The sequence below is a fragment of the Mastomys coucha genome, unplaced genomic scaffold (assembly GCF_008632895.1).
Source record: "Mastomys coucha isolate ucsf_1 unplaced genomic scaffold, UCSF_Mcou_1 pScaffold15, whole genome shotgun sequence".
NCBI lineage: Eukaryota > Metazoa > Chordata > Mammalia > Rodentia > Muridae > Mastomys > Mastomys coucha.
Window position 1 is genome coordinate 70,315,657 of NW_022196897.1, and position 17,455 is coordinate 70,333,111.

General features: G+C 43.8%; 1 protein-coding gene across 3 annotated transcripts in view; it reads left to right on the top strand.

The window, feature by feature from the left end:
• The first annotated feature begins 4,488 nt into the window (after positions 1-4,488).
• Positions 4,489-17,455, top strand: part of Itgav (integrin subunit alpha V) — a 76,411-nt gene continuing 63,444 nt past the window's right edge. The window contains exons 1-2 of one of the 3 annotated variants that reach the window (XM_031370810.1): positions 4,489-4,945; positions 17,040-17,167. In XM_031370810.1, coding sequence (XP_031226670.1) covers positions 4,761-4,945; positions 17,040-17,167 — 313 coding nt within the window. In that variant the 5' untranslated portion in view covers positions 4,489-4,760. Of the gene's footprint in view, positions 4,946-8,479; positions 9,302-17,036; positions 17,168-17,455 lie in introns of those variants that run through there. The other 2 variants (XM_031370809.1, XM_031370811.1) reach the window with 2 other exon arrangements.

Here is a 17,455-nt window from a genome sequence, read left to right on the forward strand (position 1 = left end):
TGGAACTTACTCTGTAGACCAGGCTGGCCTTGAACTCAGAAATCCACCTGCCTCTGCCTCCCAAGTGCAAGTAGAAATTCTTAATTATCCCTTTAGCTTTAGAGGAAGTAATGGTGGAGACTCCAGAAAAGGCCCCAAGTGAATCATTTAAAAGTTACAAAGCTAGGGAAGGGACCAGCCCATTCAAAATGTAGAGAATCACTCACAAGAACTTAACTGAAATTTGTTGTATAAATACCAGTCACTGGAGGACCTTCGACAGTGTGTCTAAAACTCTCCATAACCAAAAAGTGAACTTACTCTGGCTTCAGTAAATGATAACCTTGAAAAAGCAAGAAAACTGCCACACAACAGCTGTTTTAGCTATTTAAACCAACCAACCACCGACCAACCACCAACCAACCAACCAGCCAGCCAACCAACCAACCAACCAACCAGGAATGGAATATATATTTCCATCTAAGTCAGGAAAAAAATATAAATATTTGGCACTTACTTTATAGATCTTGTTAAGGAAACTAAGGTGGATGTATTAGTTACTCTGAGGTTATTGATGGTTATTCCGGAGTTAAGAGCACTGGCTGTTCTTCCAGAGGCTCCCAGCACCGGCAAGGCATCTTACAGCCATCTATAACTGTAACCTCATGGGACCAGATGACCTTTTCTGGTGTGCAGAAGTACATACAGACAAAACACCTATATATATAAAAAATAAATCTTTTTTTCCTTTTTTTGTTTTTGTTTTCCTATTTTTAAATTATTATTCTTCTTGTTGTTGTTGTTATATTTTTGAGACAGGGTTTGTCTGAGTAGCCCTGGCTGTCCTGGAACTTTCTCTCTTAGACCAGGGTGGCCTCAAAGCCAGAGATCTGCATGCCTCTGCATCCCCAGTGCTGGAATTACTGCCTCACAAAATAAAATAAATAAATCTTAAAAAAAGGAAGTAAGAAAAAAGAGAAAATACTATTGAAAACTTAAATAATAGTAGTTTAAACAAAAACAGAAAGGCTTTTTTTCTTGGGTGTACATTGTAAAGACTTATAATCCAAGGCTGTAATGGGGAGTCACAGTTATCAGAAACTCACTCTTCGTTCTGTAATTCTTAGACCATGACCTCCATTACTACATATGATTCCCATGCTCACAAAGCTGCTGTGTAGCTCTTCTCACAGCCAAGCTGCAAGAAAAGGGGACCCAGAGTCCCTGGTAATTATGGCTCCCTTTCTTCCCATCAACTTTTTTGAAGCTCCCCCTGGCAACTCCTATTGACATCTTTGGCTGTCACTCCAGGAACTTCACCAGCACCTACATTCTCTTTGTAAAGGCTTCTGGTTACAAGTATTCACTTTTATCATCAACTTGAAGGAAATACAGCTTTAGAAGCTTGACTTACAATGTCCATTAACAACAAGGTCATGTTTATACACAAAGGAACAGGAGGGGGAAAGCCATTAACTCATTTGTAGATTTGCTGGCCACATTTCAAACTATCCCATGATTCCATCTATGAGTCACAGTATAAGTGGCTGAAGAGCTGTGTTCTTCTCATGTTTAGATTTAAAAAATTCTGAAACAGGCACGGTGACACACACCTGTAATCCCAATGGAAACAGGAGGATCAGGGGTTCCAGGTAATGACCTTGAGAATACTCAACTACACAGAGTTTGGGATTAGTCTTGGGTGCACGAAGCCTTGGTCAAAATGGGGAGCAGATACACAGAAGTTTCAAGTTGAGAAGAGTGTCTCACTCCTGTAATTTCAGCACTTGAGAAGCAGAGACAGAGAATTGTGGGTTCCAATTTAACCTGGGCTAAAAAGTGAGAGTGTAGCCAGGCAGTGGTGGCACACGCGTTTAATCCCAGCACTTGGGAGGCAGAGGCAGGTGGATTTCTGAGTTGGAGGCCAGCCTGGTCTACAGAGTGAGTTCCAGGACAACCAGGGCTATACAGAGACACCCTGTCTCAGCCCCACCCCACCCTACCTCCCACAAAAAGTAAGAGTGTTTACTAGCCCACCCCACTTAAAAAAAAAGACAGGAAAAAAAATGAAATATTTTGTTAGCAAATTCTAAACATTGTCTTAGTTAGATTGTTCAGTAGTGGAAGAACATGTGTGGAGGAGCACATAGAATAACTTCCAGACCTGGAATTTTTGGGGTTAAAGAACTTTATTAAGATGGGATTTAAATGACTATGGTCATATAGTTAGAATAAGCTGTGTAGTTTATTCACATTTTAAGAACAAATCTCAAGTAGCTATCATGTAAGAAAATGCTATATTTTTTTACTTCTGTTCAGTAAAAGGCATTATTTCTTTCAAAAATTGTGTATGATGACCATCTGTATGGGACACTGAAAATCCCAGGCTTGTCTTTAGTCTTTAGAACTGAGGGCAGCTGTCTGGCCAGCAGTGTGGTTTTCAGAAAGAGATGCAGAGAACACAGGAAGTGCGCAGAACATTCTTGCTATCCACGAATCATTGTCTCCCTCTTAAACCCCACACTCTGATCCCAAATGATGAGAAGGAATGAAAAAGGAGCCACAGGATCTTGTGTATAAGTATAGGTATTAGACTGTAGCGGATAAGATCTCCCAAAAATTTTGCTGCATATCTTTTACATTTTAAAAATCAAATTGATTAGTCCAATTAAGGATATACAGGACAGCACACATAATCGCTTATGTTATTAAATGAATGCATGCTGACACTGAGGTGTTTTTCTGCTGTGTGAGACAGGGAACTCCTTATGTTGATTGGACTCAGGGGATCCTACTGCCTCTGTGCTTAGTCTGTGACTGATTTTTAATAACTATTTTGGGAAAATAGTTCAAATTCTCTATTACCTTACTTGAAAGTATGCAAAGCCTATGCTGTACATTTATATTTTATCATTTTATCCTACTCACCAAATTCTTCTTCGTCCTCTTCATTCCTCCTTTTTTCTTCTCACCCTCCTCCTCTTCCTCTTTCTCCTCCTTATCTTCCTCCTCCTTTTCCTCTCCCTCCTCCTTCTCTTTCTCCTCCTCCTTCCTTCTGAGACAAGGTCTCACCTGTAGGCCTGGTCAGCCTAGAGCTTGCTGCACAGACCAGATCCTCCTGCTTCTGACTTCATGGTGCTAGGGTTAAAAGCATTTGCCACCACATTAAAAGCATGGATCACCATGCCCGGCCCATTCAACAAACTGTTTAGCACTTGATATACGTACAACACAGGCATACGCGAGCAAATTTACAAGAAACTTATTTTGTGTGTGTGGGTGTGAACCACATACATGTCTGCTGCACATGGAGGCCAGAAGAATTGGAATGGAGATTCAGATGTTATGACCCAAAACGTGGGTCATAAACATCTGATGAATCGCTCTACCAAGAGCAGCAGGTGCTGTTAAGCTCTCTTCAGCCCCCAGTTCTGAGCAAACTTTATTCTTTAGTCATTCACTGATTAGGCGGTAGAAACTAGAAACGTAAAGAAGCAGGTCAAGATGTCTGCCCTGAAAGAACAGCCAGTCCACTGTTGTCCAAAGCAGCTGAACCACAACGGGTCTTATTTCTATGGCTTGACTTTCTTCTTCTAGTTCTAAAATCATGTCTACCTGAACTTCCTAAACTAATGATCATCGGTTTTCAAAACCATGTCCCTTCAAGTAAGAATCCAAGACTAGTGGTCATCAAACCCAGAACTCGGGAGGCAGAGACAGGTGGATCTGTCTGAGTTGGAGGCCTGAGTTCTAGGTTAGCCAAGGCTACACAGAGTAACCCATTGCCTCCCACCCCTGCCCTGAAAGAAAGCAAGAAACAGAAGAGAAGAGAAGAGAAGAGAAGAGAAGAGAAGAGAAGAGAAGAGAAGAGAAGAGAAGAGAAGAGAAGAGAAGAGAAGAGAAGAGAAGAGAAGAGAAGAGAAGAGAAGAGGAGAAGATCCAAGAATAGCCTTCAAGTTTTCTGGGTGGATTTGAGAAGCTCATCACCTAACCTTTGCCTTACAATGTTTTTGTCAGCCAGTGAGATCCAGTTCCACACACCGCATCCGGGAGGAGCTGTGCTAGCCCCCTGGGAGTTTATAATTAAGTTCAGTGTGTGGAGGATGGAAGGGGAGGGTAATGGCATATAATTACAGAGTTCTGTTGGTGAGCGCCTGCCGGGCTAAGAGGCAGAAGTAAGAGAAGCGGATAAAGCTTTCCGCATTCTTAAAAGTCTCTCCGAAGTGCCTAGAGGAACTAGGGGACGAGGTGTGCCCGGTTCTCTTTTTTTTGATTGTAGCTAGCCCCGGGCTTGCGGGGCTTCGGCTGGAGGCGCGCGGCCACTACCCCCTGGTCCTTTGGATCTGGGCCGCAGTCCCGGGGCGGCCTCGGAGGACCGGCTGCCAGCGCGCACGGAAGTGCGCTCGGCCTTCTCCGGTGGGAGGCCACCGTGAGCGCGACTTCCTCTTTCGGCGGGGCGGCCGGGCCTCGCCGGCTCCTCCTCCTCCTCCTCCTCCCCGGCCTCCTCCCCCCAGCCCTGGAGGTACTGCGCTCGCCCCGCCACTTCTCAGCGCCAGGCACCGCGCGAGCCCGCGACAGAGCCCGAGTCCCAGGTCGGACACCGCGCCTCCGGGGTGCCGCCCGGCTCAGCCTCGCGCCACCCCGCCGCCCCGCCGCCCCGCCGCCCTTGACCGCAAGCACAGCTCCGCAGTTCGGGCGCGCGCAGGCGGCGGGCCGCGGCCACCGAGCGCCGGGACAGGGACTGTAGTCTTTCGGCTCTGCGCTCCGCGCGCGCCCCGGCGATGGCTGCTCCGGGGCGGCTGCTGCTACGCCTTCGCCCCTCCGGCCTCCTGCTGCTGCTGCCCGGCCTCCTGCTGCCCGTCGCCGACGCCTTCAACCTGGACGTCGAAAGTCCCGCCGAGTACGCCGGCCCTGAGGGAAGTTACTTCGGATTCGCCGTGGACTTCTTCGAGCCCAGCTCGTCCTCGTAAGTGGCCACGCTTGAGTCATTAGGCGCCCCCTCCCCCACCGCGCCCGCACCCAGCCGCTGGCTGGCTCCAGGGTCCTCCCAGCCCCAAACCGCCCTACGCTCTCCATCCTGCGGCTGGTCCAGGTCCGGCATAGATGAAACCTTTGTGGGGATGACCTAACTTGGCACTCAGCATCCACTTTCAGCTTGTCCCCAACTTCTTCTGATTGGCTGGGGACAGTGCGAGAGAGCTTTGAAGGAGCTCTGTTAAACATCCAGGAAAAGTGAGAAATCTGTACAGGCTTGTCTTGCGGGACTTTTGGCCGTCTCTGTCATTCCGTGACTTGCTTCACTTGGTCTCAGAATTTTTTTCTCCCATACCAGTTAGCCTGTTCCTAGTGCTTTTTGCTCTCTGAAACTAGCCCTTCCTTCCTTCGTCTGATTCTCATTGCTCTCTCTCTCTCTCTCTCTCTCTCTCTCTCTCTCTCTCTCTCTCTGTCTCGTTTTTTTTCACTCCTCTTCTAGACGCCCCGATGACTAAAGTGACCAAATTGTTGCATTAAATTGTAAAGGACTGTGAGGCCTTTGCGCATTTGAGGTCCACCGGATGAATGGAATGCGTCATCTGCTCGTTTTCTAGTCCACTATTTAGGTCATTGTTCAGACAGAATGACGGTGTTTGCTGAGTTCTCACTCGCTGCAGGTCATTTCAATACTGAAGAATTCAGCAGGTCACGTAGGCTTTCAAATTACCTACGTCCCGTGTTGCAATGTCCCTGAGGATTTGTCACGGTTATTGTCGGTTTTTTTTTGGATTAAAGTTGTCTCTGACTCAACGCTGGCATCATTCTCATCCCCACTAGTGTTTAATTGATGTTTTTTGATGTTTATTACATCGTATTTTCAAAGAAAGGGTTCCTTTGGTTATTTCTTAGTGCTCACAAGGGGTAACGCATTTTTCTTACCACAATTTTTACCTCCAAGATTTAGTTTTGGGGAGGCGAAAAGCATAATTTTGATGGATAGGTAATACAAGGTTCATTTGAAGGTGACCCTAGTATTTGTCTGAGATTGTTAGGGCAGCCTTCAAGATTTGTCACCGTTTTCCTGAGCATTTCTGAGTATCATTGGTACCAGACCTTAAAGCAACACATAGCTTGGGTGGGATTGGCAAAAATCAACATTGTTTATGTAGGGCACGGCTTGATTCACATTGACAGTGCTCTCTGTTAGACCTGAGCTCACATTCCTCACAACGAGAGAAGCACCAATTGCAGATATTTAATCACTCATCCACATGTGGTTGATATCTTTGTAGGGATGGAGCAGAGCTTGAGATCCTACCCGGGAGCCCAGGCTACTGAGTCTGTGCTATACCTCTGAGCTACCGCCCCATCCACTCTATCTGGCCATTTTTAGATTGCTTACTTTAGAAAGTTTCTACTTTCCATGTATTTTTTTAAGTGTATGTTTTTCATATCATGGGCACTGTCCGTTCTCCCAGGGTGCATCCTTTAGATTTAATTATACAGAAATTTTCTGATGAAAATCTATTCTCTGCCTCGGACCAGGAATTAGCATTTAACTGCTTCAGAGTTGATGGGGTGATTTGCAGATGCTGTTAATTCTTTTTACTGTTATTAATTTAGTTATTAAATTTAGCTTTTGCTTCTGTTAGTCTATGGCAAAGATTTAGTATCCAAGATACATGGTAGGAACATGGCAGGCTGGCAAGCTTTTAAATCTCTCTTGCCATGGAAAACAGCAAGGTTTTTTTGTTTGTTTGTTTGTTTTTCCCCGATACAGGGTTTCTCTGTGTAGCCCTGGCTGTCCTGGAACTCACTCTGTAGACCAGGCTGGCTTTGAACTCAGAAATCCGCCTGCCTCTGCCTCCCAAGCACTGGGATTAAAGGTGTGCGCCACCACTGCTCAGCCAAAAACAGCAGTTTTGAGCTGTTGGTGATATTTGCTATTGTTGATTGCAAGGAATGTAACTAATCTTTGAAAAACATATGGCCAACGGATATGCTACAAGCTCGTACATTTACACAGTCTTGTGTTTACAGGGACTTGTGCATGAGTTTTAATAGTAAGATACTGTGGAACTTGGTAGATTGCTTGTTGTACTTTGAAACATTCACTAGTGAGTTTGGTACCAAGAGACCAGCCAAACATAAAAATAAAGAAAGCCACTTTGAGGTGTCCTCCCCCCCAGCACACCTAAACAAAGGTTTATACTTAACTGACTTTTCCAGATTAAATGAAGATTATTACAAAATAATACTTAATCTTAAAATAGAAAAAACAAAACCTAACAATTCCAGATGGTAGTGGCACATGCTTAAATCCTAGCACTCTGGAAGCAGAGTCAGGCGGAACTCTGAGTTGGAGGCCAGCATGGTTTACAGAAAGAATTTGGGGGTAGCCAGGACTGCACAGGACTGTCTTGAAAAACTACCCCACCCCACCTGCCAAAAACCCAACCAAAACAAAGTTTTGCTTAATATTGGCAGAGGCACCCGCACATTTAGCAAGCATTAGGATCCATACATAGTATTGTATATCATCAGTTGCATATATTGATATTTTCTTTTTTCCTTTTCCTCCCTCCCTTTCTCTCTCCCTCCCTCCCTCCCTCCCTCCCTTCCTCCTCCTTCCTCCCTTCCTTTCGAGACAGGATTTCTCTGTGTAGCCCTGGCTGTCCTGGAACCCATTCTGTAGACCTAGAACTCAAAAATCTGCCTGCCTGTGCCTCTGAAGTGCTGGGATTAAAGGCATGCACCACCATGCCCAGCTTATCATAAACTTTTAAAGGGAAACTATGTAATCAAGTGTTTGTTAATGAAAGAGTTCCCCCCCCATGTGAAAAATATTGATTAATGAGGTGAGTAGCAGTGATCCCCACATATTCCAGCTTCAGAAATCTAAGTACTATAGAATGGGTTCACTTCTCCGTTTTCTTTCTTTCTTTCTTTCTCTCTTTCTTATTTCATTTTTATTTATTTGTTTTTTATATATATGGTTAGTAGACTGTTGCTGTCTTCAGACACAACAGAAGACGGCATTGGATCCTATTACAGATGGTTGTGAGCCCATGTGGTTGCTAGGAATTGAACTCAGGACCTCTGGAAGAACAGTCAGTGCTCTTAACTGCTGAGCCATCTCTCCAGCCCCTCTTTTTTCTTTTTTTCTTTTTGGTTTTTTGAGGCAGTGTTTCTCTGTATAGCCCTGGCTGTCCTGGAACTCACTCCGTAGACCAGGCTGGCCAACCTTTTTCTTATAATATAAAAGATTAATATCATCTCCATATTGTTTTGGGAATGAATGCATTGGTACTCATTAAAAAGAAGTGTTAAGGGGGCTGGAGAGATGGCTCAGTGGTTAAGAGCACTGACTGCTCTTCCAGAGGTCCTGAGTTCAATTCCCAGCAACCACATGGTGGCTCACAACCATCTGCAAAAGGATCTGATGCCCTTTTCGGGTGTATCTGAAGACAGTGACAGTGTACTCATATAAATAAAATAAATAAATCTTAAAGAAAAAAAGAAGTGTTAAGCAAAACTTCCAAGATGAAGCTGGGCACTGTGGTATGCACCTGTATGCACCTGTAATCCTAGCATTTAAGAGGTGGACTTAGGAGGATCAAGTAGCTCAAGCCCCAACTATGTCCTGAGTTTCAGGCCTGTGGGGGAACATGTTGCCCTTTCTCAAAACAGAAAAAGGTTTTAGTTTCAAGTTCTTTATCTCCATTAGAAACAATATTGCAATAGTTGTGGGTCAGTTAGCCCAAATTAGCCCTCTTAACTCGTTTTGGCTAAAAATGAATTATATTTGCATCAAGAGATGTTGATTGCACCTCCATTTCTATTAATGGAACCCTCCTCTCTCTGTTGCCCTGGAGATCATTTCATATTCCTCCCTCTCATTTTCTACTTTACTTTGTCTCTCCTACCACACTCCTCTGAGATTAGTCACTGCTTAGTCACCAGGCAGCAGGACTTACAATCTCTTCCTTGATAATGTTTCCTTGCCTCTAGCTTCGCTTTCAGCTTCTGCTTCTCACTTGAGCCTAGGTCTGAGCGGCTCAGAGCTTCTTGAATCATTCTGCCTATTTGGCTGATAGACCTGCAAAACATGTTATATGTTTCTACTGGTTTTACATTTCCAAAACTTTTTTTTTTTTCCAGTAGTTCCATTGGCAGAGGAACTCCAAACCCAGACTAAGGCCTCCTGAAGGAAATTTTTAAAACTTCCATGTTTTAAATGGAATACCTTAGAAAGTGACTCAAAGTAGTGTACTTACCTGAAGTCCCAGCACTCAGGATGCTGGCAGGAGAGGATTGTCACAAGTTTGAGGCCAGCCTGGGCTATATGGTGAGTTCCAGGATGGCTAGCTTTGGCTACAGACCTGGTCTTGAAAACACACCCCCACCTCAAAACAAAACAAAACAAAACAAAACAAAACAAAACAAAACAAAGCTGCAGTAGGTTTTGATAAACTTTAATGTGACTGAGACTGTGTTGGTGTGCTTTTCTCCATTAGACTGCAGTCTTTATTATTTGAAAAACAAATCTTAGGTCTATTCCTTTTGGTTAAGATCATAGATTTATTGGGTGGATGTGATGGTTGGTGGAGACCTTAATTCCCAGCCCCCCCGGGAGGCAGTGGTAGGGAAATGCCTGTGAGTCAGGGAAAATGTATGAATGTGGTAGTTACTGTTTCCATTTTACTTTACATAGTTGTTGACCCGAAGCATTTGTTGGTGTGTAGAGCAAATTTGAAACTTGAATTACGCCTCAACTATTTTATACACATTTCTTTTTATGTATATAAATAGTATTTTTTTTCAGAAGTTCCCATTGGTCACCTCGGAGTCAGCTACGTATACGAAACACGCTGAAAGCAGCCAAAGGACTTAGTTCATTTGGAAAGTTTGGAACTGCTTGTCATTGTTTGGCCAGCTGCCCTGCTTGGTAGCCAGACTTCCATTCTGAGAAGCAACTGCCCTTCCTGTTCTGCACTGGATGGGGAATGCAGCTCAAGGCCATCCTCACAGAGTGTCCCATGATCTTGTCTCTTTCCCTTCTTTCTCTTCCCACCCCTACCCAAACTGCTTTTTCCTTCCCATCTCTTGCCTTCCATTCCTCTCTCTTCCTTTCTTTTCCTGCTGCTTCTTAGCATCCTCCCACTCCTTGGCATCACATGAATAGCACACTCATTTCTGGAGTCCTATGGAGGCATTAGTACAAATAAACCGAGTTACCACACAGTGCTGGTGAAGGTGTGGCTCTTGGTCAGGTTCTTGGGCAAACTTTTTTTGGAGTGAGATCGAGTCAGCAAAGGAGAACATTGAAGGCATGTTGGATCTTATGTTGCTTAGTTTCAAAATATACATGTTCTTCAGTGAAATCTTACCAGCCCCATGCAACCTTCAGCTGGCCCCACCTGCCGACTTTTCCAGGAAGTGGTGTGAGCCAGCTTTCCTGCCCTTTGCTTCCCTCTTTTCCTTTGAGTAAATTACTTGGGCATTAATGGCTCTTTGAGAAGGCCGAGGAAAGAAAAGCTCCTTTATAAGCAGACTTTAAATTACTTCCTATTTCATTAGGAAATAGCTTATTAATTATATCCGTTGATGTTTTGATTGCTAATGGCATCATTGTGTCTTGTTTCAAAGCTTTCAGACATTGTTTTCGTTTATCTACTGGGAAAGAATTTAAATAATGACAGAGCGTTGTACCTCTGTTCTGGAGAACTGAGACCAGAGATTTCAAGTGACTCCTCTAGCTGACTTGCCTTGTTTGTGAGCCATCCCCTCCTGTTTGCACTGGGCGGTGCTGCTTGTTATACTGCAAACAACTTTTCTATTCTGTCGCCTCTTTTACTATACTTGGACTGCTGCAGGCAGTCGGCAGACAGTTTTAGTTGATACTTAAGTAATGTTACTTGCTTTTTATAAAGTGTTTCATTGATGGGCTTAATGTTTTTTGTAGCATAACTTTTTTTACTTCTTAATTATTCTTCCTCTTCTTCTTCTTCCTTCTCTTCCTCCTGCTTCTCCTCTTCCCTTTTCTTTTTCTCCTTCTTGTAACTGTGGCCTTTCTATGCCTGCCCCAGTTCCCAAATAATGCTTCCTCTGAGTCTGAGTGGCACATTCCCTGCAGCATCCTCTTACCAGACTCAGTCTCTCTCTCTCTCTCTCTCTCTCTCTCTCTCTCTCTCTTTAGATGTCCCACCTTACTATTATGCCTTTTGCTATAGGTCATAGGCTTTTTATTGCAACCATTCAGAGACACCTTAGGCAGGTAAAGAAGGACAGAGACACATCTTCACAAAGTGTACAGAAACATCACTTCTAACACCACCTCCATCACCACCTCCTCCTTCTCTTCTTCTTCCTTCTCCTCTTCTTGGTCTCTCTGTGTAGCCTTGGCTGTCCTGGCACTCACTCTGTAGACCAGGCTGGCCTCTAACTCAAAGATCTGCCTGCCTATCTCTGTGTGCCAAGTGCTGGAATTAAAAGTGTGCACCACAGCAGCCCAGCTTCCTAAATTTTCTTAGCATCTTTTTACCACTCTGTGCCCTCCAATCTATGGGAATATTTATTTTTTTTTAAATATATAACTTCCTTTTAATATTTTTTACTTTTGAGGCTGGAGAGTGGCCATCGGGTAAGAGCACTGACTGCTCTTCCAGAGGTCCCGAGTTCAATTTCCAGCAACCACATGGTGGCTCACAACCATCTGTAATGGAATCTGATGCCCTCTTCTGGCGTGTCTGAAGACAGCTACAGTGTACTCGCATACATTAAATAAATAAAATAAATATTCTTAAAAAAATTCTTTACTTTTTCCAAATCTCCATGTCTCTTTTAAAATACTTAAGTATCTTAACAGTAACTTAAGTATTGCAGTGATATTTGTATAAAAAAACCTGTTTCTCATATTTTTGATTTTTATTTTTTAATCATTCACCTGGGATTAGACCCTGGCAGTTCTCGCATGTTCCTTCTTTATTATTCTCCTATTTCTATGCATTTCACCAGGGGTCAAGGAGTGATGCACCAGTGCACATGAAGGGATGCGTAGGGAAACTGTGTTGAACATCAATATTAGCTCTTCTAATTATCACCCTTTCATGCCTGGAATGTGCGGACAGCCTGATGAAAGCCGAAGCCTGGTTCCTGGACTCCTGCAAGCACTCAGGCTGTGCGCTGCCAATAGTGACATTTTTATTCAGTGCTCTCTCTTACTGTGCCCTTCCTTCAGCATTAGCCAGAAGCTGTCCCCTAGTAACTGACGAGTGCTCGCTGTCTTATGGTTGCCAAACCAAGAAGACATCTCATGTACAAAACTAAATGGAATTGTTTCATAAGGAAATTATTTTAAGGATAATTTAAATCATCGAATGACTTGGAAAGCATGGTTTCTGTGACCCAAGAGTTGGTGGAATACTTTGGAAATGACTTATTGGTATGGAGTATAGAGTTAGTGTAAGACAGAGACCTATAGCTAATGAATGTGTTGTTACCTGCTCGGGCAGAAGGGGGAGTTAGAGCCCCACATTCAAATAAGCACTTCCTTATAAGTAATGAATAGTTTTGAAAAAAAAATTATAGAAAATTCTGAAAAGAAATGCGCAAAAGACAGTCCAGAAGTGAGTTGCTGTGGCTGTCAAGACAAATCGGGAACCAGCTGTTCTGACTTGGAACCTCATTGGTCTACACACTCAGGGCTCGTCTATATCTGTGCTCTGATGCCATTTTAAGAACTTGGAAGGAAGAAACTAAGTCCTCTTCAAGGTGCAGACTTTGACAAGCAGTGCATAGATAGTCCCAAGTCACCAGATCACAGACTACTTTATGACTCAGCCTTCTCCTGATCCCAAAGCTTGCATTTCAGCCTTCATGTGGTCAGGGAAAGGGGGAGAGCCTAGGAAACACTGGATATGGTCACCACCTTTAAGCCTGAAGGCTAGGGAAGGGATGTGTGCTAGACTTGACAGCATCACATGGAGGGAGAAGGAACTGGGCTCTCCACTCCATCCCCAGTGGATGGACAGCATCCCACAGAGGCTTACTCTCTGTGTTAGTTACATTTCTGTTGCTGTGTTAAAACACCAAGGCCAGAAGTAACTTTGAAAAGGGAAAGTTCATGTGGGCTTTCGGTTCCAGAGGTATAGTCCATATAGCAGCAGGGGAGTATAGTCCGTATAGCAGCAGGGGAGTATAGTCCGTATAGCAGGGGAGTATAGTCTGTATAGCAGCAGTGGAGTATAGTCCGTATAGCAGCAGGGGAGTATAGTCCGTATAGCAGGGGAGTATGGTCCGTATAGCAGGGGAGTATAGTCTGTATAGCAGGGGAGTATAGTCCGTATAGCAGGGGAGTATAGTCCGTATAGCAGGGGAGTATAGTCCGTATAGCAGCAGTGGAGTATAGTCCGTATAGCAGTGGAGTATGGTCCGTATAGCAGGGGAGTATAGTCTGTATAGCAGGGGAGTATAGTCTGTATAGCAGGGGAGACATGGCAGCGGATGGTTGGAGTAAGAAGCTGAGAGATCACATTTTCAACGACAAACCCAAAGTAGAGTGAACTGAGGTCAGGTGAAGCATATGCTCTCAAGGCCTTTCCCCTTGAAGTACGCGTCCATCAGCAAGGCTACGTCTACTAAAGTTTCCATAACTACCCCAAATTTCACCACTGACTGGAGTCCAAGTGTTAAAATACCTGAGCCTCCGAGGGGCTCTTCCCACTCAAACTATTGGGTTCTCTTCTCTTCTGAGTATTTGTCCCAGTTCTCCATTGATGAAAACTACTGATTGGAAAATCATAGTCCATGGACCACATCTTCCCACTGCCTGTCTGTGTAAATAAAGTTTTATTAGAATCCCCAAAGAAAAGCAGCACATTTGCCTGAATTATTCTCTCAACAGAGTGCACTGGAAATTTTTTAGCTAAAAATGAACATTTATGATTTCTCCCCCTACAGCATTGTCCCAGTTAAAAAATGTTTTTTTGAGAGAGGGTTTCATGTAGCTCAGACTGGCTCTGAACTTGTCAGGTAGCATTATATAGCCAAAGTTGACTTTGAACTTCTGATCCTCCTGTCTCCTGTATGATTCGATTATGGACATGTCCATCACACCTGATTTTAGGTGGTTCTAGGGATTAAATTTAGGACCCTTTTGTTTTGTTTTCTTTTCTTTGTTCTTACAAGCTAGGCAAAGCACTCTATGAAGTGAGCTACGTCTCCTGCTCGCTTTGCCTGATTTTGTGGTGCTAGAGACCTAACCTTAGGCTTTAGTGATGCTAGTCAAGTGCTTTGTCACTCAGCTGCATGTCCAGACTTGAGACTAAAGTTTTGAACTAATTGGGAGGAAAACACACACATGTAATATTTATAGCTAGATTTACCTTTGTAAATTTATATATTTATAGCAAAAATTCCTATTCTAATTTGCCTATGTTCATCAACAAGTTCTGAAAGAATACAGGGTATTGTAATGACAAGAGATTTCTTCATCTCGTAGGTGATACAGATCTCACACTAAACCCCCCCTTTTATTTTCTCTGTAAAAGAAAGATTCTTGCTGAGTGAAAACAAAGCTTATTTCTTACTCAGAATCATTGCTGTGATGGGAGAAAGCCAATAGTGGTGTTTTACTGCTGCCAAATGTGACTACATAAAGGTTTATTAAACAGGGCGTGGCTTGGTTTGCAGTTTAATTTGGATTTTGAATGTGTGGGTTTCAAGATAAGCTTCAGAGTAGAGGCTGCTCATCACCTAGCAGTCCATGCGGCAGCTTTCCGTTTGATCTAACTGAGATCTGACTGCTACTACCCAGAATAAGTGAGGTTGGACAGATTTTAAAAAAACTACGTCCGGTAAGTACATTTTATATTTAAGATGTATGCTGGTTTGTAATTGTAAGTTATACTTTGCTAGAACTTAAGTGACCTGTTTAGACCTACGGAACCATGGTGATGGCGTATCTATCTAGTGCTGCCTCCCTCGCGCCCAGTCTCTCTACACACCCATTTTTTGATACCGCTAAACCAAGTCTGTCAGTTCCTTGAAAAGCAAGGTGGACAGTTTCTTTTTCTCCCTTCTCTCTCAAAGCTTACTCTTGTCTGTCTGTCTTCTCTCCCAACTCCTCCTGGGCACAGATCTCCATTTTGCGTTGGGACTTACATAGGTGTCTCACAGACAGAGGGAAGGGTCAGACTGAGAACTGAGCTCATGTTTTCCTGGGCTCCCTTCCTCTCCCCTACTTGCTCGACCAGCACCCTAGAACAGGAAGAGTTGGATGGTGTTTTTCTTTCTCCTCTATTTCTGTGTTCAAAGCCTAGGTGCTGTCTCTCTCCGTTCATTCTACCTTTAGTATTTCTTAACTCTTTTTCCATCTCCTTTGGCTAAGGGAGCTTACCATCCGCTCCTTGAGCTTTCTTTCTTTCTTCCTTTTTTTTTTTCTTTAATTCTCCAAAGTGAAGGAAGTCCCCTTTCCTAAGGTTTTAAGTGGAACTGAGATAAAACTGATGGCTTTTACTATGTCTGAAAAGGACTTCATGATTTAGCTTTTGCCAGGCTCCCAGGCTGTTATTTTGGGCCACTCCTAGCTTGCTCTTTCTGCTTAGCAAATTCCCCTTGTCTCTTCTGTCTCAGAGGCTAGGTTCCTTCCTACCCAGGATCATTATGCAATACTTGAGGTGTCTCATCCACCTCATCATCTCCCTTTCTCACCTCCCCTTCCCCTTCCCTGTCCTACAGCAACTTCCTAGACACCCTCTCTCCTAAGCAGGTTCCTCTGAATTCACTGTGCAATCTGTAGAGGTCTTTTCCCTGAGTACTTTATCTCGAAAAGATTTCCCTTTGCATTCCCCTGACACCTTCCTGGAGAGCTTTCCCTTTACCTGAAGGAACTCTTTCCCCTCCATTCCTTGAAGGTAACTTTCCTTTATCTAAGGAAGGCCTGTCCTCTTCCAAAGAACTCTTCTCCCTTGGCTGGCAGTTTGCCCCCTTCAGAGTAATGGCGCATGATTTGTTTGCTGGTTTGGTTTCTTGTGGAGAGGACGGTGTCTAGACCAGGCATCTTTAGTGCCAGAACTGAGCCTGATGCAGCAAATATTTTCAAGCCTCCACATTATTTTTTAAATGAGAAGAAAATAAAAAGTTAGCCCAGGAATAATGGTGCATATAGTTTTAATCTCAGTACCTGGAGGCAGAGATGGGGGTGGGTGGGTGGGGGTGGGGATCTCCATGAGCTCAGGAAGGACAGCCATATGTTGAGGCCTTGTTTCAAAAACAAACAAACAAACAAACAAACAAACAAATACCCCAAAACCAAAAAAAGGTGACGAGGGGTGGGGTAGCGGGAGAAAATGGAACTTAAGGAAAAAAGTACATTTTTGTGTGTGCGTGCGTGTGTGCGTGTGTGTGTGTGTGTGTGTGTGTGTGTGTGTGTGTGTGTGCGTGCGCGCGCGCGCGCGCGTGCACGTGCGTGTGCTCGAGCACGAGGGCTGTGGTGAACATGCATGGAGGTCAGAGGACAACTTTCAGGAGTTAGTTTTCTTTTTCTACCATACAGTTTCTGGGAATTGAGCTTGGGTCTTCAGACTTGGCAACAATCGCCTTTACTATCTCACTGGTCCAAGAAACTGTATGTACTTAAAATGTATAGTTTGGGGTTAGAGACATAGATAGCTCAGTGGTTAAGGGCACTGGCTGCTCTTTTAGAGGACCCAGATTCAATTCCCAGCACCTACAAGTAGCTCACAACCGTCTGTAACTCAAGTTCCAGGGGACTCAGTAAACAGTCTCTTTTGAACTCCATAGGTGCAGGCATGAATGTTGTACACAGATAAACATGCAGGCAAAACACTCAGACACAGAAAAGAAGTAAATCTACAAACAAAATTGAAATGTACAATTTGGATAATATACATTTTTAAGTGAATGCAAGAGAAATTATCTCATACTGGGGAAAATTATGCCACCAAAAGTAGTTTTCAAAAGTATTTGTGGATAATATCAAAAGAATGTTTGGTCATAAATCACAGTATAAACATGACAGTTAATGTCATTTGAAATATCACCTGGCTTTTGTGTTTTAGCAGGATGTTTCTCCTGGTGGGAGCCCCCAAAGCAAACACAACCCAGCCTGGGATTGTGGAAGGAGGGCAAGTTCTCAAGTGTGACTGCTCGTCCAGCCGCCGGTGCCAGCCCATTGAGTTTGATTCAACAGGTAAACCTGGACACTGTTGTTCCGTCTCTTGATTTATGCCATTTGGTTGGGTTGGTTTTGGAGACTGGGTCTCACTATGAATCCTTGACAAGCCTGGAGCTTGTTATGTAGATCAGGCTGGCTTTGAACTCACAGAGATCTGCCTGCCTCTACCTTCTGACAGCAGTGATTAAAGGCTTGTGGTATCATACCTGGCCTATTTTATCCTTTTTCTTGTCTTGTTTTTATTTTTGTTTTAATGTAACAACAGGGCAGGAGAGATGGCTGGGTGTTTAAGAACACTTGTGG